The following is a 22485-nucleotide window of genomic DNA, read 5'->3' as shown; positions in this document are numbered from 1 at the left end:
GAAACGATGAGCTCAGCACTGGTAGCTCAGTGGTTAGGGCGCTGGCCATATACACCAGGGCTGGTGGGTTCAAACTACTCGGGAGGCTGGGGCAAGAGAATCGCCTAAGCCCAGGAGTTGGAGGTTGCTGTGAGCTGTGTGACGCCATGGCACTTTACCGAGGACGATGAACTGAGACTCTGTCTCTAAAAAAAAAAAAAGTTACAGTAATCAAGATAGCCTGGTACTGGCATAAAGACAGACATATGGACAGACGGATGGGGCAAAAGTCAGAGTCAAGAAAGACCCTCACCAAAAACTATTCACTGGGAAAACAACGGCATTTCATCAAGTGCCAGGACAATACCCACATGCAAAAGAAAGCAGCCGAGCCCTTATTCACATGTAAAAGTCATATATAAATACAATTATGATTATATATAATTATATATAAAGGGGATCAAAGACCCTAATGTAAGTGCAGAAAGCTATGAAACCCTTAGAATAATACTGGGCTACCTTGGTGTGTGTCATACTTTATGGGGGCAAGACATGATTGCAAGAGGGACTTTACCTAACAATTGCAATCAGTGTAACCCGGCTTATTGTACCCTCAATGAATCCCCAACAATAAAAAAAAAAAAAAAAAAAAAGAATAATACTGGGGTAAATCTTCATCACCTTAGGCAACAGTTTCTAAGATGACACCAAAAGCACTACCTTTTTTTTTTTTTTTTAACTAGGAGATGGCTCCTAAAAGCACAAGCTTTTGAGAAAAAAAATAAAAAAGGATATCATCAAAATTAAACATTGTTGCGTATTTAAGGACACCGTTAAGAAAATGAAATGACAACTCACAGGATGGGAGAAAATGTTTGCAAATTATGTACCTGATAAGAGACTTATACCTAAAATACGCATAAAAAACTTACAACTCAACAATAAAAAGACAAGCCAATTAAAAACGGGCAGATGACGTGAATAGGTATTTTCCCAAAGAAGATACACAAATGTTCAATAAGCACTGGAAATGATGCTCCACATAATCAATCACCAGAAATGCAGACCAGAACTACAAGATACCACACCACAATTATCAGGATGGCTGACTTTTTTTTTTGCAGTTTTTTGGCCGGGGCTGGGTTTGAACCTGCCACCTCCAGTGTATGGGGCCGGCGCCCTACTCCTTTGAGCCACAGGTGCTGCCCCGGCTAACATTTTTTTTAAGTTCAAGAAAATTGACAGTATAAGAGTTAAATCTTCTGACACCATTTTCTAATGTCTTTCTTTCCCCTGTAAAATACAATAGTACCAGTCTAAAAAAAATATATGTGCAACCTAGGCTAGTGTTAGTTTTCCAAAAACATTAGCAAGTCCCCACAGAATCATCAGGTGCATTTAAGTAAAAATCTGGTGATCTAGACACTATCTCTCCCAACTCTAATCCCCTTCCCCCAACCATCCTGGGCTTCCTAGAGGACACACTTCCTTGAACTGGTCAATTTAATGAAATATGGGGGCTGGGCTGCGTCTTGTTTCAAAAGATCTTCAAATGGCTTAAATAAAAAAGGTAGACAGGCTTGGTGCCCATAGCTCAATGGTTAGAGCACCAGCCATATATACCAGAGGCGGCGGGTGTGAACCCAGCCCTGGCTGGCTAAACAACGACAGCTGCAACAACAACAAAAAAAGCCGGGTGTTGTGGCAGGCGCCTGTAGTCCCAGCTACTTGGGAGGCTGAGGCAAGAGAATCGCTTAAGCCCAAGAGTTGGAGGTTGCTGTGAGCTGTGCCGCCACAGCGCTCTACCAAGGGCCGCATAGTGAGACTCTGTTTAAAAAAAAAAAAAAAAGGTAGACAGTACCAAGTGTCAGTGAGGAAGTGGAGAGATGATCACTCACACACTGATGGTGGGTTGTCAAATGTTCTGGCCACTTTGGAAAGCAGTTTGGGAGTTCCTCATAAATGTTAAATGTGTGGTATCCATATAAACAAGTAATTCTGTGCCTTGTTATAATTTTATATACCCCAAAGAACTGAAAACACATCTACACAGAAACTCGGATGAGAACGTTCACTGTAGCATTACTCCTAACACCCCAAAAGTGGAAGAAACCCATTGACTGATTAATGGATAAACAAACTGTGGGGTGTTATTTGCACAATGGAGTATTATTCATCCAAAAAAGGAATGAGATACCATCCACGGTGCAACGTGATGAACCTGAAAACATCAGCCGTGGTGAGAGAAGCCAGATGTCAAAGGCCACACATCATGTGACCCCATTTACAAGAAGTGCCGAGAACAGGCAAATCCACAGAAACAAAGCAGGTGAGTGGCTGCCGGGGAGCCACTGCTGTGGGGATCTTGTGGGTAACAAACACATTCCACACTTAGTGTGATGGAGCACAGCCCCGTGAACACACTAAACCCCCAATGGCATGTTTAGAAGGATGAGCCTTATGCTATGTGAATGTCTCAGTAAAGTGTTATCAGTAAGTACACCACAGAAAGAACAGATCAGGTGATCAAAGAAGCCTCACAACTTATAACCTTTCTCGAGTGTATTCTAAAAGTAGACCAAATTACTTAAACATTTTTAATAATGAAAATCTATAAATTTGTTTTCTATTTAAACCTAAAGGGACTTTGTTTTCTTTCTGCCTACTTAAAAAAAAAAAAAAAGACAGTGATGTGGTATGTATTTATCACTACATGAGATCTGGAGGTACATACACACCGTGGAATGGTTTACTCTAGCTATTAACAAATGTATTACCTCACACAACTAATTTCTGTGGTAAGAGCATTTGACAGCCACTCTGTATTTGTCAAGAACATGTCATCATCAAGGCCGGGCGCGGTGGCCCACACCTGTAATCCCAGCACTCTGGGAAGCCAATGCAGGTGATCACCTGAGCTCACAAGTCAGAGCAAGACTCTGTCTCTAAAAATAGCCAGGTGTTGTGGTGGGAGCTTCTAGTCCCAGTTACTTGGGAGGCTGAGGCAAGAAAATTGCTTAAGCCCAAGAGTTTAAGGTTGCTGGGAGCTGTGATGCCACAGCACTCTCCCGAGGGTGACAAAGAAAGATTCTGTCTCAAAAAAAAGAACAGGTCATCATCACCACGGTCTGCAGGCTCCTTCACTTTCACTTCCAGCTTTCCTAGGTAGGAGGCCACGGTGGCAGCAGAGGACAGTGACTCTTTCTTTGTGTTTTGCTAGGAAAACCAATGTTTACATCATTTCATAATCAGAAGTCTTCTCTCACCAATTTCAATGGATTTCAAAATTTAGGAAACAACAATTAACCTCTGCCATTAAAGTCTATCACAGACTGAATCACTGTCTCCAAGGAAAATCTGATCTACTCAGAATACCCCATGCCACTTCCCCACTCTATGCTGAAAAAGGGAAACGTCTTAATCCAGAAGGCGGCTGGCTGAACATATTAACCTTCCTCTAAAATACATTAAGCGACCTATATTACAACCAGGCAATTTTATGCTTAATTTCATGCTCAGTAACTGTTTAAGCAGGTAACTTGTGTGAGCCATGGTGAAGAGACACAGCCATCAACACGCTCACCTGGCTGTGTGGGAAACCAGAAATACCCGCTTTCCAATGAGCAACACCGTGCCTAAAACCAACTTCAGCCCACCTCTGCACACGCAGCCTCAGAAGAGACCAAGCCCCAGTCTTGCTGTGCACTGCTGTTCAGGCCTCACTCCACTTCTAGAGCTGGCATCACACTCTCTCTCCTGCTGGCTCCTCCCAGCCCTCCACCCTGACCATGCCCAGCCATTTGCAGCTGAGCTCCAGGGTCCCATGTCCAGGTCCCTTCCACAGCCCTCATCAAAATGCAGTGGACGACTTGCTGCTGGTCAGAAGAGCTGTGTCTTTCAGCCCCTTCCCTGCGGCAGATCTAGACAAGTCCCAGAAGAGATGTCCTTTGGGTACTTCAGACTTGGTCAAACCAGCAAGACGACAGCTTCCCCCTCATCAATATAAATAAAGTTGTCATTAAACATCGTACATTACAATAGCAAAACAAAGTTGCTCCTGTTTCCCTCCCAGTAACTTGTCCTCGAAACTTCATCTTTATTAGCATTTATTAGGAACACACACAGCTCTGGGATTCCTCCTTATACTAAATAAACACGGTTAAGTATATTTAAAGTCAAATGCAAGAGCCTCAGATATTTTTAAGTTACAGAAATTCTAAAACGGGTAAGATTACCAAGTTATAAATTTATAGGCATCAAACTTCAAGCAAACAATTACCAATCCTCAGTTTGTGATTACGTACTTTAGGAAAAAAAATTATAACAAGCTACCTTTTTTTTGAGACAGAGTCCCAAGCTGTCACCCTCAGTAGAGTGCTATGGCATTTCAGCTCACAGCAACCTCAAACTTTGGGGCTTAAGTGGTTCTCTTGCCTCAGCCTCCCAAGTAGCTGGGACTACAAGGGCCCGCCACAACGCCCAGCTATTTTTTGGTTGTAGTTGTCATTGTTGTTTGGCAGGCTCGGGCTGGATTCGAACTCGCCATCTCTGGTGTATGTGGCTGGTGCTTTAGCTGCTTGAGCTACAGGCACCGAGCCAACAAGCTACTTTTGACAGGGTAAATTTACTCAACGCTGTCAAATAATTTCCAAACAGCTTCTGAGAAATATACACATAAACCAAAATGTAGGTTAGACAGGCATCTCCTACATCAAAGAATCCACTTCTAATTCTGCCACAAAAGAAATGAAATTCTGACACCTGCCACAAGACAGATGGACCTTGAAGACACCATGGGCAGTGAATTAAGTCAGACACAGATGGACACAGATGGACAATCCATTCGTGAGATCCCTGGAAAAGGCGAGTTCATAGAGACAGAAAACAGAATGGTGTTTGCCAGAAGGGGAGGAGAGAAGGTGAATTCACTGTTTAATTGGTATCAAGTTCTGGGCAGACAGTGGTGATGATCACCCAACATTGTGAATGCACTCAACACCAGTGAATTGTGCACTTATGAATGTTAAGAATATTATGCATATCTTATTACAATTTAAAAGAATATTCCTTGGCTGGTCCCCACAGTCTCTTTGGGAGGCTAAGGTGAGAGGATCACTTGAAGCCAGGAGTTTGAGACCAACCTTGGCAAAAAAAATTTTTGAGACAGAGTCTTGCTCTGTCACCATGGCCTCAGCCTAACACACAGCAGCCTCAAACTCCTGGGCTCAAGCAGTCCTCTTGCTGTGGCCTCCCAAGTAGCTGCTACTACAAGTGTAAGCCAGCACACCCACCTAATTTTTTTCTATTTTGAGTAAGGACAGGGGCTCACTTTACTGTGGCTGTGTCTTCCAGAGTGCTAGGTCTACAAGCGTGAGCCACCACTGCACCTGACCTTATAAAATTTAAAAAGTTAAGTCAGACAGAGTAACTTATACCCGTGGATCTCAGCTACTTGACAGGCTGATAAAGGAAGATCACTTGTGCCCATAAGTTTGACGCTACAGCAAACTATGATTGTGCCACTGCACTCAAGCCAGAGCAAGACCCTACTGCTAAAAAATAAATTAAAAAAGATAAAGAAAATTCTGGGCGGTGCCTGTGGCTCAAAGGAGTAGGGCACCAGCCCCATATATTGGAGGTGGCAGGTTCAAACCTGGCCCCAGCCAAAAACTGCAAAAAAGAAAAAGATAAAGAAAATTCATTCTGAAAAATATTCCTAGAACTAAAAAAGAAAAGTCCAAAGCTACACTAGCCTGATGTTACATTTCTCTTTTGTAGGTTAAAACAAACAAACAAACAAACAAACAAAAAACCAGCGTAAAGTACTGAGGAGACACAGTGCAGGCGCCAAGTCCTCCAGGGAGGGCTGCGCTCTCCTCATCACAGAGGTCATCAGGGGAAATGACCAGTGTCCATCAACTTTTTTGAGTAACTCCAGCAGTAAATATCAATAGATTTCTAAAGTGACAATTTACACGATTATTCCTATTTTAGCCCTACTCAGATAATTTCATGATTCAAATCACTTTACTGAATTTTGTGTTCTTTAAGAACAGTAAGGTAAATTGAGAATGCTTAAAGTAAAAATTTTCTTACCGTTTCAAATCAAATCATTATTATACATCTGAACTCAGTGAGGGCTCTTTTCCTAGGGCATAGTTTCACTCTGTCACCCAGACTAGTGGCACTGTGGCACCAGCCCAGCTCACAGCATTATCCAGAGCTCTAGGGCAAGAAAATTAACACCAATTCTGGTTAACACGGCCTCCAAGGGTCTGACGTCTCAGATACCTTCAGCAGTTGACTGATACATCTTTTTTGGCATCACAAACAAAGACAAGAAATGTGACTGTTACATTCAACTAAATCATGAGGGTCTAACAGCAAGAGACTCAGAGGAAGAGCTGCAGTGCCGAAGACACCCCCTGTCTCTGCTTGGTCAGAGGTAGACAACGTACCTGGACAGCCAAACCAGAGACGGGCTACTTCACAGACATCCCTCAGTATCAGACAATGGAACTGGAGAGTTAACTAAGGGTCGGGTGCAGTGGCTCACACCTGTCATACCAGCACTCTGGGAGGCTGAGGTGGGTGGCTTGGCTGAGCTCAGGAGTTCAAGACCAGCCTAAGCCAGAGTGAGATTCTGTCTCTATTGAAAATAGAAAAACTAGCTGGGCATGGTGGCAGGCGCCTATACGCCCAGCTACTTGAAGGGCTGAAGCAAAGGAATCACTTGAGCCCAGGAATTTGAGGTGGCTGTGAGAGACACCACCACAGGACTCTACCCAGGGCACAGATTGCCTCAAAAACAAACAAACAAACAAACAAACAAAAAACAGGCGTTGTGGTGGGCCCTACTAGGGAGGCTGAGGAAAGAGAATAGCTTGAGGTTGCTGTGAGCTATGATGCTACAGCACTCTACAGAGGGCAACAAAGTGAAACTCATGTCTCAAAAAAAAAAACAAAACAACGGAGAACCTCGATTGTAATTGTAGTTTTTACTTCTTAAAAAAAAAACCACATCAAACGAGACATACAGCTGCTAAGTGTGTATTATGATAATAATATACTATCCTCATTATTTCTTCTGAAAGCAACCTATACAGCTTACTAAAATGTTGAGAGCCAAGTGATGTAAGCTTCTGTCCACAGGATGCTGCAAACAGCAGCAACAGAGCTAAGCAGCAGCCCTTGTTAACAGAGCCGGGGCATTTATGAACACACTGACACACACGAGAGGTCAGCACCCCCCACCCCACACACTGTTTCAGTAATCATTTTTAGCTGGGTTTTTGTTTTGGTTTGTCTTAAACCCAGTTGTGGTTCTAAAGCTTTTTTTTTTTTAAGAGTCAGAGTCTCACTTTATCGCCCTCAGTAGAGTGCTGTAGTGTCACAGCTCACAGCAACCTCCGGCTCTTGGGCTTAGGCGACTGCCTCAGCCTCCTGAGTAGCTGGGACTACAGGCGCCCACCACAATGCCCAGCTGTTTTTTGTTGCAGTTTGGCCAGAGCTGGGTTTGAACCCGCCACCCTTGCTATATAGGGCCAGCGTCCTATCCACTGAGCCACAGGCGCCACTTGGTTACAGAGCTTTTGTGATGAATACACTTTCATGGATTTCTATTCTGTCATCCTAGACTACTAGGGCAGAATAATTAAAACTGAAAAAAGTTTCAGGCATTTTTCAAATATGACAAAACAGTAGCCTGAAAAGTTTAAATTTAAGAAAACCGGAGCATTGGGTGGCGCCTTGGCTCAGTGAGTAGGGCGCCAGCCCCATATACCGAGGGTGGCAGGTTCAAACCCAGCTCCGGCTGAACTGCAACCAAAAATAGCCGGGCGTTGTGGCGGGCGCCTGTAGTCCCAGCTGCTCAGGAGGCTGAGGCAGGAGAATCGCGGAAGCCCAAGAGCTAGAGGTTGCTGTGAGTCCTGTGACATCATAGCACTCTACAGAAGGCAGTAAAGTGAGACTTAAAAAAAAAAAGAAAACCAGAGCACAACACCAAGTGGAATGATACACACACACACACCCAGTCAGCATTAGCAAAACTCTTCCCAACTCATGCTGAAGCCGGTCTTCCTTTCTTAATGGGTCCTTTTCTCCTTGTTACAAAGATAGGGTACCCTGATGTGCGCCCCAAACACAGGTGTGCAGAGTAAAAATACACCCTAACACCAGCCCAGGTGGCACTCCCCCGGCAGGCCTCCCTGATAGCACGCGGCGCCTGCTCATCAGATGGGCATCACTCTCCTGCAAGCTGCTGCTTTTCAGCCAGTGTGTCACAGATGACTTTCCAAGGGGTACAGAAGGCCTCTAGTCCATGATGTGTGCGTTGTGACACATTCAGTAGCTTTTCCATGCTTTGTTGCTGCAATGCATACCTTTGTGGGATGCTGACATATTCCTGTAGGATTCCCAGAAATGGAACCTTGGAGTCCTGACCCTTGCTTAAAGTTTGATAGGTAAATGCTAAATTTCCCTTCAAAACATGGATGTAGAGACACTCTTTCCAGAAATATAATACAAAAGTGGAACCTCATCACTGCTTTAATCAGAATGCTTTTGCTCATTAGCACTGCTTCTTTGATGATGTACATTAACTAACTCACACACCCCCCCTTTTAAAAGACTGATAAACTCAGTAGATGTAGTTAAAATGTGGACCTATCGACCCCACAGTTCAATTTAGTAATAAAAGACATTTAAAAATTAAAATAAATAAATAAATAAATAAATAAATAAAATGTGGACCTATCATCTGGAATTTTTTCACCCAACTGTTTCTATTAAACCACTTCCTATGGTGCCGGGTGCGGTGTGGTTCACGCCTGTATCCATCCTAGCACTCCGGGAGGCCGAGGTGGGTGGATTGCTTAAGGTCTGGAGTTGGAGACCAGCCTGACCACCCATCTCTAAAAACAGCTGGGTGTTGTAGTGGGCACCTGTAGTCCCAGCTATTTGCGAGGCTGAGGCAAGAGGATAGCTTGAGCCCAAGAGTTTAAGGCTGCTGTGAGCTGTGACGCCACAGCACTCTACCCAGGGTGAGAAAGTGAGACTGTCTCAAAAAAGAAAACCCAAAAAGCAAAAACACTTCCTATGTGCCAGTACAGGGTACTGTGCATGCTACAAAGAAATAGCCCATGTCTTCATACAACTGAGTTTCTATTTTAGTTGTCATTTTAATACTCCTGGACACAGCTCACGTGCATCCCATGCTTGAGGGCAGTCTAAAATCCTTACCAAGACATCTGCAAATTCTCTAGGACGTCTGTATGCTCGGTTCCCTTCACCTCTGCATTCTGAGCGTCTGACGCTGTGGCTGGGTACCTGCCCACCTTTCGGTCAAGGGCGGCAGCCCTGGGATTCCAGTGAGCAGCCTGTGTAGGCCACCTCGGTTGTGTGCACACTCACTGCCTTGCTGCACTAGGGAGCATCCGACCCACTGCTGAGAACACGGGGTGCGGCCACCTCAGATCAGTGCTCAGGTGCTGCCCCACGTGTAGCTCCTCTTCCATACCCTCCCTGACCGCAACAGGGGCTTCAGCCCTTTCTCTTAATTTTTAACAGCAGCAACAGCAACAAAAACACACTAGTAAAAGATACTCTGTAGTAGGTAACTGAGCTTTGGACAGGAAGATGAGGGATGGAAGCAGAAGAATTAAAATTTAAGGCTAATACTAAACAAAAACAAACAAAAAAACCTCAAAGAGATTAATAATCATACTGCAAAAAGCTTGCACAAACTGATCTTATTTTTTTTTTTAAGACAGAGTCTCATTCTGTTGCTCAGTTTGGAGAGCAGTGGCGTGATAACAGCTCAACTCTGGGCTCAACTGATCTTCCCTCATCAGCCTCCCGAGTAGCTGAGACTACAGACATGTGCCACCATGCTCTGCTAATTATTTTAGTTTTTGTAGAGATGGGGTCTGACTATGTTGCCCAGCCTGGTCTTGAACTCCTGGGCTTCAAGTGATCCTCCTGTCTGGGCCTCCCAAAGTACAGAATTCCAGGCCTGAGCCACCATCTCAACTGTCTGCCAAGGAAATGCAAATCGCAACATGAGATTTATCATTCAAACAGCTCAAGTGAAGAGACTGCAGTTCTCAGTAAGAGAAGGGGAGAGAAGACTCCTGGAAAGCTGTAAGTTACCACTCCCTCTTGGCAGAACGGTGGCATCCACGGCCCGCGTGCTGAGGGCGTGTGCCCACTCCCAGTGTCCATCCCCCAGGAGCGCCTGCACATGGGCAGAAGGAGGGACGAGACTCCTGCAGTGTTGTTAGTGACAGTAAACAAATGAGGGGACATGATGCAGCCACGGAAAAGATGAGACAGAGCCACATAAGGCAGCCTGAGTACAGCATTTAAACACGGGCTCTGCACTCAGAGCACATGCATGGAAATTGTGGTGACAGTCCTCACTAGCACCAAGACCACCACCAAGTGACTCAAGTGCCCCCGAGAGTCAATGTTCTCACCTGTAAAATAAACGCAGAACAATAATCTCTGGGGGCCGTGGCAAGGGTCAAATGAACCCAGGCACGTACACAGCAGAAAGCCGGATTTGCTATAAGATCTCACATTACACACTACTAGCGAATAAAGTTGCAAAATGATTAAAGTAAAATTCCACATTTGTCAAATAAGAAAGTACTATTGCTTATACACACACTAAATTTTAAAATATAAACAAGTAAACATAGAAAAGAGACACAGTTAAGAGCAGTGACTTCTAAAAAGGAAGACTGCGGGATAACAATGGGGTGAAAAGGGGCTTTTGCTACACACTCCCCACATATATGTATCCTTTGATTTTCTTTAAACAATAAACACTCTATTTTTGTATCCTGACACAAAAACAACAAAATCTAGTAAAGATGAGAGGGGCAGTTAATCTTGCCCTGTCCTTGACATCCCTACCCCTAACATCTGGCCTCACAGCAGTTCTTAAGTCTCCAGACCCCAGAGAGCCCCCAAGAACCTCTCGGAGGGTCCACGAGGTCAAAACTACATTCACAGTAATACTAACACGTTATCTGTCATTGTCACTGTGCTGTCATTCCCACGGGTGAGCGGAGCAGACCAGGTGAACTGCAGGCTCCTCAGCACAAGTCCCGGCCCAGTGCCTAAGGCACCAGTGGTCACTGTATTCTTCATGCCCTGCACATGCAGGAAAAAGAAGAAAAAAAAAGCCAGTTTTACTTAAGAATGTCTTTGATGAACAGTTATCATTTTATTCAATTCCAACCCTTCCGTGTCTTAGTTATTTTTTGTGGCAAAATAGGCAGCACATGAAAAGTATCCCTGCTGCCCCCCAAGGAGGATGCTGTCTCAGAGCAAAGCATAGGCACCATGTGTGTAGACTTCTCCCCATCAGCAAGGAGGCAGTCGACTCTGCCAGACAGCAGTTCACTCTGATCCCAACACAGTGTCAGAGCCCAGGCTGGTCCCATGAGACTGCCCCACTTCGCAGGTCAAATGCAAGGCCCCAGGTCTTACCTCTGCTCTTCACCAGCAGCTATACATTAGGACTCCCACAACCCCTTCCTCAGCTCAATCTGCCCTAGGGGCTCCCCAAGCCCACCTTTAGGTGTTCTTATAAAGAAGACTACAAAGGACACAGGGAGGAAGGTGCAGGGAAGGGGTGCAGAGCTCCCGCCACTCTCCCGGCTGCCACCCCACTGCCACCCTCTTGAGATGGCTACAGGCCCAGCTACCCAGTTCTTCAAAGCCACCATTGTACAGGTGTAACTGATTACATCAGTGCTTCAGGTGAACAATTTAACCTTCAGCACTGGGGCTGGGGGTGGGGCTGAAAATCCGGGCCCTCTAATTCAGCACAAATCTTCCAGATGACCAGCTACAATCCTGAAGCTAGAGTTAACAGCCGCCAGTCAACTCATTAGCATACAAAGACAACAACGAAGGCCCCCCAAATTTCAGGAGTTGTGTGCCAGGACATGGGGGCAAAGACCAAATACACATTTCACAAAGTAAATGAAAAGTAAAATCCCAAGGCCCCCACTGACTGAACAAACCCCATGTGGGCCGGGGGACCCCAGACAAACCTCAGAACTGACTTCCTGGCCATCATGAAGGGGTGCTGGGCCTGCCTCCCTGTCCTCTCCCCTTTAGATGCAGGCACAGACGCTTGATGACAAGGTGCTCTAGCCAACAGAGGCCTAGGGCAAAGATTACATCAGGACTCAGAAACCTAAGATCTTGTTAAACTTTTTACAGAGGCCTAGGGCAAAGATTACATCAGGACTCACAACCCTAAGATCTTGTTAAACTTTTATTTTTTTAGAGACAGTCTCACTTTATTGCCCTTGGTAGAGTGCTGTAGCATCACAGCTCACAGCAACCTCCAACTCCTGGGCTTACGTGATTCTCTTACCTCAGCCTCCCGAGTAGCTGGGGACCACAGGCACCCGCCACAACGCCCAGCTATAAACTTTTTAAAAAAATCAGTCCATTAGACCATGGCTTCCTCTCCAACCTGACTCTGGTCTGGACCCACATGATAGAAGAAGACCCCTTAATTCAAGCGTTCTTCCCGCCAACTTTGAGCCTTTAGACCAGGGTTCCTCAAACTACGGCCCACGGGCCACATGAGGCGGTGTGATTGTATTTGTTCCCGTTTTTTTTTTGTTGTTCAAAATAAGATATGTGCAGTGTGCATAGGAATTTGTTTATAGTTTTTTTTTTTAAACTATAGTCTGGCCCTCCAACGGTCTGAGGGACAGTGAACTGGCCCCCTGTTTAAAAAGTTTGAGGACCTCTGCTTTAGACAACTTTCTTTTTTTTTTTTTTAGAGACAGAGTTTTACTTTGCTGCCCTCGGTAGAGTGCCATGGCATCACAGCTCACAGCAACCTCCAGCTACTGGGCTTAGGCGATTCTCTTGCCTCAGCCTCCTGCCACAATGCCCGGCTATTTTTTGTTGCAGTTTGGCCGGGGCTAGGTTTGAAACTGCCACCCTCGGTATACGGGGCCCGCACCCTACTCACTGAGCCACAGGCGCCGCCCCAAAACTTTATTTCTTTAGCTGATTACAAAGCAAAGAATCTCTAAACACAGCTGCTATGTAAGCCCCACTGTGAGACATCCTTTTTAGGGTGAACTGATGTAAACCTTCCACATACTGATTTCTGATGACACCTACATTTCCTGTCTCCCTAAAATGTATAAACCAAACTGTAACCTGACGACCTCAGGGCCACCTACTTAAGACTTGTTGGTTTTGTGGATCCCTGGGCCGTGTACCGATATTTCCAAGTGATCAAGGTGTGAAGCTACCAAACTGTGCTATGAGCAAAGGGTCCACTCAAAGGATAATACAGAACTACTGGTTCTAGCTGGGGTGGTGGGTACCTACTGGAGCCCAGTCACTCTGGGGCTAAGGTGGGAGGATCACCTGAGCTAGCAGTTAGTTCCAGGTTGCAATAAGCTATTATCATGCCACTACTCTCCAGCTGGGTGACAGCATGTGACACCCCATCTCTCTCTTTTTTTTTTGTGACAGAGTCTCACTGTTTCGTCCTCAGTAGAGTGCTGTGGCATCACAGCTCACAGCAACCTCAAACTCTTTGGCTTAAGTGATTCTCTTGCCTCAGCCTCCCAAATAGCTGGGACTATAGGCGCCTGCCACAATGCCTGGCTATTTTTTGTTGCAGTTGTCATTGTTGTTTAAAAGGCCTGGGCCGGGTTCATACCCACCAGCCCCAGTGTATGTGGACAGCGCCCCAACCACTGAGCTATAGGCGCAGAGCCTGACAACTCATCTCTTAAAAAACAAAAACAAAGAGAGCCCACTATGGACTCTCATGTAACAAGGTATAAAAAGCCATTGATTCCAAATTACAGCTAAACTTACACTGGATTTAGAGGCAGGTCTGAGAATCCAGCTCTATTCTATTAAGCCATATTTCCACAGGGCTTGCAAAGTGTAAAATAGAAGCACTTTTTTCACTAAGCCTTGTTTTTCATTAGAAATATTAGTTAACATGTAGATTATTGCTATTATTTTTAAGTGAAATAATAACTATTTTAGGTTGTACTGTTTTAATATCAAGTACAGTAGATACCGATAGATACAGCTCACACAGACAAAAGTTCTCTGTATTCTCGATAATTATCAAGGAAAGTGAGGCTGATGCAGGAGGATTGCTCAAGCCCAGGAGTTTGCGTTTGAGGTTGCAGTGAGCTACGATGGCACCACTGCATCTGAGCCAGGGCAAGTGAGTGAGACGCTATTTCCGAAAACAACGAAGAGTATAAGTGTTTCAGAACTGAGCAGGGGTCAGCAAACTACAACCTGGTGGCAAAACGTGGCCAGCTGCCCGCTGTCTGTTCCTGAAAGTACTTGGCTGTGCAGCCATCACCCTTCATTTCTGCAGTCCACAGCTGGCGTCCTGCTACAAGGACGAGGTGAGTTCAGAAGTTGTAACAGAGGCAGACTAGATGCAAATCCTAAAATATTGACTACTTGGCCCTTCACAAGAAAGTCTGCCAGCCCCAGATTCAGAGTGAGCCTCCACTCCAGCCTTTCTGACTATAGTGATTACCTAATTGGCATTTCTGTCTTCATTCTTAACCCGTCACTACCCACTTTCTGAAGGCCAGAGTGACCTTCCTAAAAACATTTAGGAGAATGTGACTTTTCTGCGTAGGACCTTAAAGGCTCAGTGTTCAAGGCTTTTATTCAGCACCTTCTGAACCTTGCCAGCCTCCCTCTTGCTTTCAAGGGCTCCCAGTTTCACCTGAAGCGCTGACTGCCCAGAGGCATCATGCTCTCTCCAACTCCACTCCAAGGCCTCTCCACCAGGGGCACTCTTCTCCCTTCAGTTCTCTACCCGAGTCTGTACAGGAGCATCTGTGGTACAATGAGTCCTGCTCTATGTTTCTGTCTAAATAGTCCTGCGGGCAGGAACTGGGTCTCTATCTGCAGCCACACTAGCCAGCAAGGGCTGTGCTTTCCTGAGGGAGGCACTGGAGGGAGCCAGCCCCTGTAACCTGCTCCACTTTCATGACCTGCTCCCTGCAGGGGCACCGAGCCAGCTATTCTCTCTTAGGCAAGAGTCTCAGGACATTTAACACCTGAACAGTTTACCAGTTACTGTGTTTCTGTCTGTGGAGCTTTCCACACATATGCAGCCTTTACAGCAACCCTGTAATGGTCATAGGTAAGAGGACCCCTGCTTAACAGGTGAGGAAAGCAGAGGTAAGAAACTGCCAAGTTAACGCAAAGCTAACAAGGGGAAAAATGTACCCCCTTGTTATTCGCACCCAACTCCACCAACTAATATGACCCAGTGCCTGAGGGAGGAGGCAGAGTCTGAGAACACTGGGTGCCACAGCTGCCAGAGTCACGATTCAGAGAGAGGTGTGTGAAGGGCCACAGGGTGCGGGGAGAAGACAGGAAGCACAGAGAATATGCCAGGCCATAAGGAAAGAGGAGCAGAGAGCAATAATCGCTAAAGAATAATAGAAAAACCAGGAGGCCAAGGCGGGGATCTGGGCCAGGTGGACATGAGGGGGGTCAGGAAAACACACGCGGCTATTTGTTTTGTTTACATACAGCTAAAACCAATCTAAACACCTCCCAACATACGGGAACTAAGAACAGCACTTCACAGGTTATAGAAGCACTGTACGTCGTTTGATCTTAACAAAATCTTCTGATCCCATTTCTAGGTAAGCAGGCTGAACTCCAAAAGGGGGCCTTCCATGCAGATAAAAGACAAACAAACCAAATCCAGAACTTCCCACCAAATTACAAACCATTTAAAATCAGGGAATCAATAAAACAAGGAGTGTGATTTAATTCTACCACAAATCTTGTAAATTTACATCTGATTATATAATTATGGCTAGGCGGGCTTCTCGATCATGTGCCCTAATTTCAAAGACATTAAGATGTAGGTATGGTGAGTGTGCTGACTCAGGAAAGGCAGGCTCTTCCCATGAAGTGCTCATAAATCAAACCACAGAAATGTTCCCACAGGCTCGGTGCCTGTAGCACAATGATTACGGCGCTGGCCACATGTACCAAGGCAGGGGGGTTTGAGCCAGCCCAGGGCCTGCTAAACGACGACAACTGCAACCAAAAAATAGCTGGGCACTGTGGCGGGCGCCTGTAGTCCTAGCTACTTGGGAGGCTAAGGCAAGAGAATCGCTTAAGCCCAAGAGTTTGAGGTTGCTGTGAGCTGTGACACTATGGCACTCTACTCAGGGCGCCATAGTAAGACTCTGTCTCCAAAAAAACAAAAAAAAGTTCCTACAGCGTTCGTTGGCTTACTAATAGCCTTCCCCAGAGCACACTTCCTAAAGGCCCTTTTCAATGGCATAGATACAATGGAAATTCTACAACAAAATACAGAAATCAGTCTGGGAATAATGCAAATAACCAAACACCATGTCTCATCAAGAGTAAAGATCAGCGATTAGCCTGAGTGCCCACTGCCTACACACAGAAGAGACCAGTCAGAGCACTGGGAAGGTCTGCACTCCCCAGGACTGCCGAGGTGTCAACAGCTGTCCTCAATGTTATGTGTTTAATGTGTGGCCAAGACAACTCTTACTCTTCCAAAGTAGTGTGGCAGAAGGGAAAGAAGGCTGGGCACCCCTCCATGTACTTCAATGATTTCAAGTACATTTCCCCTAATTTTAGTATCTTTAAATTAGATGTATCTTGTACTCAATGAAACACAATAGCTTCCTGATACTGATGCCCTTACTTTCTCTAAATTTCCAACTTAAAACGTTTCTTTCATAAAAACCTATGTAACCCCCCTTAGAAAGGTTTATCCTACGGGAGTATCAAACACTCATGCTATTAATATCATTCCTCAGATTCATACTTGGCTGAAGCAGACAAACCTTTAGTTTTGTTTAGTGTTACTTGTTTAGAAAAAGGTCAATGTCTAATTCAAAGCAACAGATTAGATCATGGATTAAGAAACTGGTTAAAGCAAGATCATCACAGAAAAAGTCAAAGTACTTAAAACTACAATGTCTGAGATGAGAGGAGCCAGCCGCTATCCTAGATGCAAAGCTCTATGAAACGCGGCCCAGCAGCAGCTCCTCCCTCCTTCAGCCTCTCTGGTAATTTCTCTGTAACACAACACAGGAACCGAGACCCACAGCTTCCCAGCAAGTGAGCAGGCAGCTCATGTTCAAAGAAAACCCACAGGCAAAGGGGCTGCAATATTTATTTGACATGCAGGCGTTTCAGATTCTCACTGTGTCTCTGATATTCTTCAAATATTTTGAGAATTTCTTGGAAAATGATGCTATTTTTGAACCCTTGTTACTAATCTTATTCCATTTTCATACCTACTTCCATTGAAGGTGTTTCATTTGCTTTCAAAGACATTTTCATGTATTTCTTGGTGGTGAGATCTTTAGGACAGCTGTCCCAAGCCTAGGCAGCCACGTCCCACGGTTTGGCCTTTATCAAGTATACTGGCTACAAATGGTCCTGAAGCAGGATGGCACATGGAGGCTCTGAAGCCAGTCACTGTGACTTCAAACCCTGGCTCTGCTGCATACTGGCTGCACAACCTAGTTAACTGCTCTCTTTGCCTTGGTTTTCGCAGCTGAGATTGAGAAGAACAGTATTTTCTACCTCCTCAGCTAGTGTGAAGATTAAATTAATTGATAGGCAGCATACTTGGGGCAATCTCTGACATGTACATAAGCCCCCAACAACCGCTACCTATGGTGACCTTCTTGTTGGGTCCTCTACAAGGCGCTGGGGGGCAGAGAGGATGACACCCACCTTCAAGCTTGAGGAACTCAGAGACAAACGAGCCAAGGAGGTTAACGCCCATATGACATCTGCAGAAGACATCACCTGCTAGAAGCATGCTCCAGGAGGGGACAGCAGCACAGTAAAGGGGCCCATACGACACACGTGAAAAATGTGCACAAAAGTGCAACAATTTGCATAAATGTGCTCACCACTTGAAAACCATCTGGGATGTATAAGCTAACACACGGCTTTTCTTCTTCCTTCTGGAAGCTCCCCTGGTTTCACTGTTGTGACTCTTGCTCATCTAGTCCACCTTTCAGCAGGGATGGCAGAGGTCAAGTCATTACTGACCACTGCTTATGCACCTGGTCACCAGTAGGACAGTTTTTAATTTCCTTGTGAGCTTGGCTCTATGCCCATTTGCAGGGAGATAGGAAATCTGATGGAATCACGACTATTCATATGATGGCTGACCTGATCCACAGCAAAACTCAATTCTTAAAAAAGGCAGCATCAAATTTTATACAGTTCAATACTCCCTCCCAGATCTAAGATTCAGGCCCCCCAAACTAATCATTTAAAAATCAAAACAAAGCCTTTTCCACGCTATTCATGACTTTTAAAGCCAGGCATGTCTACCCTTCCCCCTATACCACTCTGTGTACACCTGGTGCTATCCCCAAAGAAGTCAGGAGAGGGTCTCAGGCTCAACCTCTCAGGCTCTTTCTATTACACTGCAGGGAAAGCAGGAGACAGGCCACGGTGGAGGGTCTCAGTGGACTATGCAGAGCTGACAAAAATCTTCAACAAAGCTCCTCACAGCCACAAATTTAAACAAATAAAATTTACTGTACCTTAAGTTCTATAGTCCAAGTATCAGTATGCAATGATAACAACCTTAAATTACCCGCCTCCAATTAATTATCTCTTATCAGCATTTCCCCATCCAGGCTGAGTGTGGGCACGACCAGCTTCTTGGTTCCTATTGCTTAACTTTCCTTAGCTACTAACAATTACCTTTCCGTCCTTATCAGCAACTCTGTGATAACATAACACAAGCTAACAATATCACAACCATCTGACCAAAAGGTGAAGAGTTGTGGTTTAGTGTGTTAATCCTTATGGGTTCCTATGGCCAAAGTGTACATGGATTAATATAAAAAGCCTTGAATACACACAATAACCACAAAACACATGGGGAGAATTACTGCAAAGCAATGTTACAAAAAGAATGACTATCTGAAATACGAAACTTTTAGATGCATTCAATTTTTTACTTAAAATAGGGGTTTAGAATTGCAAAAAGTGCCAATTGGTTTAACTCAGAGAACAACTATTTCTGTTAAGACTTTTTAAGGGGAAGTATGCTATTTTCATAAGTGTAATGTTATACTGTAGTTTGATTTAAATTTTAATTCCTTCATCTATCAATAAAACTTCCAAAAATAAAAGAGTAAAGAAACCAGAAACAGGCATTAAGTCCTCCTACCTCCCTATCTTTAAATAAACAAGTTTTTGCTTTACTAGCCATAGAAATCACACCTGAGTAAGGCTCAATTGTCACTCACTTGGCACATGCAAGTAAGACAAAAAAGATATATATTTTATATTTTAAATTGCTACAAAAGAAACAGGAAAAACATGTATCCATTGTATATAATACTAACATGAAACCAACAGATAACCAACTATATCCCCACATGAGAGAAAAACAATTAAATTCAAGTAGTGGGGAGAGCGGCATAGGAGGATTGGTAGGCTCTTACCTAAAGGGCATCATATAAGGAAGGGTTTACAGCACACCCCTGGGAGAAAGAGCTCAACTACAACTTGAGCTTTATCTTACAAATGCAAACAGTGTAACCTCATCATGCACATCGTCATATTAATCTGAAATTTAAAAAAAGCTTCAGTTAAGAAACAAAATCAATAAATTATTTAGATTATTTAGATTATGTAAAAATCACCAGTTTCAAATCTCAAAGCACACAGCTTTACAAATTTCTCAATGCAGTCTCATGTGTTCAATAACCTGGGCACTGTTTGTCCCTTAGGCCAAGGATCTCCAGATGTCCTCGAGTCATGCGTCAACACAGACACTGCCAGGGAGAGAGGCCCTGGATGAAGGAGCAAAAAGGTCATGGGGAAGGGGGGTTAGGTACAGGACAGCTGACCAGACATATGACCAGAGGCTGTTGGTAATCTGAGGCAGGGAAGGTGTATTTGGTGCAAAGAAAGTTTTTAAGAGGTTAAAGATTTACAATGTTTAGTAAGATGTACTAACAATGTAAAAAAGTTAGTATGACTCTAAATATGAAATAGTCAAGTCTTTATGAGTAACTTTTACACTAAATTATGCATCAGGAAAGGAACAAAACTTTTAAATTTTAAGATGACAGATAGCTTCCCTGGGATCTGGGCCAGCAGACCCTCCCCTGTTCTTGCCATCACCCTAAAACTTTGTGCCTTGTGCCAACTTAAGGCTATAATCAAGCAAAAGACCAACCAACTTAGATACCATCAGGTTCAAGATAAAATCTGGTACAGGGGCTTTAAAACATACCAGAGGAAAAGGAGAAAGACTTCATAGCAAAACTGAAAAATTCCAAAACCTTAAAAAGCAACCTGAAGAATCAAGTAGTTCAACTCTCTTTCTGATGAAGGCACTGAGGAAAACGGCCTGTACCAGACAGCAGGTGACTAACGACACAGCTTAGAGTGCCAAGCGCCCTCCCATCCTCTGCTGCTATTGTGCTCTTTTTCCTGGGCACCCAGAGCCCGACAGTTTCCGGAGTCCCCAATGTCTGCGGCTGCTTCCTCGGTTCCGCCCCACGCAAGAGGCAGCAGCCCGGGCACCGGAGAGCCCGGGCACCGGAGAGCCCGAGTCCCGCAGCCCGCCGGTGACCTTGGTGGCTTACGTAAGCCCTCGCCCACGGGACGGGCTCGCCGGCGCCGCGACCCCCACGAGCCCCCTCCAGCCTCCCTTCCTCGCCCTCTTCCCATCCCTTTGGCCTCCCCTCCCGCACTTCTGTCGGGTTTCGCTCCTGCCCTCCGGCCTGCTTCCTCCCTTTCCGCCGGCCTCCCCTCCCGTCCTCCTCCTTTCTCGCCGACCTCCCCTCCCGTCCTCCTCCTTTCTCGCCGGCCTCCCCTCCCGTCCTCCTCCTTTCTCGCCAGCCTCCCTTCCCGTCCTCCTCCTTTCTCGCCGGCCTCCCCTCCCGTCCTCCTCCTTTCTCGCCGGCCTTCCCTCCCGCAGGCGGGCGGGGTTTCGGGGCGGGGGCCGGAACGTCTCGGCGCTGCCCGCGAGGTGTTCGCAAGGCGGCCGGGCGGAGTGGCGCCGCGCCTTACCTTCGGCCACGTCCTCGTCGATGGCTCCCTTGACCTGCGAGAAGCACCACTGGAAGTCGTTGCTGCTAGCGAAGCAGCCGCCGCCTCCGGCTCCTGCAAACAACAGGACGGTCAGCCCGGCCACAGCCCCCGGCCGCCACCCGCCCTCGCGACCCGCGTGGGCCCCTTACCTGCCATGGCAGCCGGCGGCGGGACGTGCAGGACCGGCGCGCCGACCACAGCTGAACAGGGAGGCGGCTTCCGCGCTGCAGCCGCCCAGCGCTCGGTCCCGGCCGCCGCCGCCGGGTAGGGATTTTTTTTCCCTTTTCAAAATGGCGCCCAATGCCCGTCGCCCCGCTGGATGACGTCATCCCCCTCCGCCTCCTCATATGGGCCGCGGGGGCTGCCGAGGGCGCACTGAATGCGCCTGCGCGAACTGTACCCTGAACCTCGGCCCAGTCCCTCTCGGTCCGGAAAGGAGACGCTTCAGGGCGCGGCCGACGGAACATCGAGCAGAACATCGGCACGGGCGTCTACCTCAGCCCTCGGCGGGCCTCAGCCGCCAGGTAGGCGCCCGGCACTCTCCTGAAAACCAGCACCGCCCGCCTGAGGCTCCTTTCTGGAAGCACCGGGCGCGCCTCCACGGCCCGCGGGCCACTCGCCCGCAGGGCGCGGCTGGACCAGCCCCACCCCTGCCCACGCCTCGGCCAATGGGGGCGCGGGCCCTCCCGGAACAGCCAATGGAGGGCTCGCTCGGCGGCAGTGGGCGGGGCATCCGGTCTCGCAGCGCCTGCAGCGCTCTGCACCTGACCTCCTGTCCGGGTCTGCTGGAGCCGGAGGCTCGGCAGATCTCTGTGCACGTTTGATAGCGGACCCAGCGCGCTCACCGTGGCTCACCAAGTGGCTACTTTAAGGGTTCTTGAGGCTCCCAGTACAGTTTTCGGGAAACATGGCCGATCGTTTTTCATTTATCATAGCATCACAGGTACTCCGGGGTTTACCGAATGGCCAGGTCCGGATAAGTCCTTGCTAAGTCAAAAATATAATAGGTCGAAAGTGCATTTAGTGCCCCTTAAACGCTTTGCAGAGTCGAAAAATCGCAAGTTCAGCCATCGTAAATCAGGGGCTGTCTGTATTCATTTATGGATTTGATGTCCATTATTTGTAACTTTTCTCAAGGATAGTGTGAAGTTGGCAATGATCACATTGTACCTCTCAAAGACAGTCCCTGCAGGAATACTTGTCGACCCCACAAGTATTTACTGGTCAGCCCTTACTGTGGGCTGCAGGCTGTTCACAGTCCTGGGGACTTGGCAGGGACAAATCCCTGCCTTGGTAGAGCTTACATTTCAGTGAAGAAGACAATAAGACAAAACCGGTAATAAGTCAGATGAAACTGAAGAGAAAAAGCAGAGAAGGAGGGAAAGGAAT

The 22485-nt window shown here is 46.3% G+C and overlaps 1 protein-coding gene across 3 annotated transcripts in view; it reads right to left on the bottom strand.

Moving 5' to 3' along the window:
* The window catches only part of PPP2R2D (protein phosphatase 2 regulatory subunit Bdelta), a 51951-nt gene extending 30574 nt beyond the window's left edge, over window positions 1-21377 (bottom strand). For 2 of the 3 annotated variants that reach the window (XM_053584345.1, XM_053584346.1), the window contains exons 1-2: window positions 21246-21377; window positions 21076-21168 (exon numbers count right to left, since the gene is read on the bottom strand). In XM_053584345.1, the coding sequence (XP_053440320.1) occupies window positions 21076-21168; window positions 21246-21252 (100 nt within the window). In that variant the 5' untranslated portion in view covers window positions 21253-21377. Of the gene's footprint in view, window positions 1-11005; window positions 11137-12044; window positions 12763-21075; window positions 21169-21245 lie in introns of those variants that run through there. The other variant, XM_053584347.1, reaches the window with a different exon arrangement.
* Window positions 21378-22485: the final 1108 nt, after the last annotated feature.

The sequence above is a fragment of the Nycticebus coucang genome, chromosome 3, assembly GCF_027406575.1.
Source record: "Nycticebus coucang isolate mNycCou1 chromosome 3, mNycCou1.pri, whole genome shotgun sequence".
Classification (NCBI taxonomy): Eukaryota; Metazoa; Chordata; class Mammalia; order Primates; family Lorisidae; genus Nycticebus; species Nycticebus coucang.
Note: the sequence above shows the minus strand (reverse complement) of the source record. Positions and strands in the feature narration are given on the sequence as shown.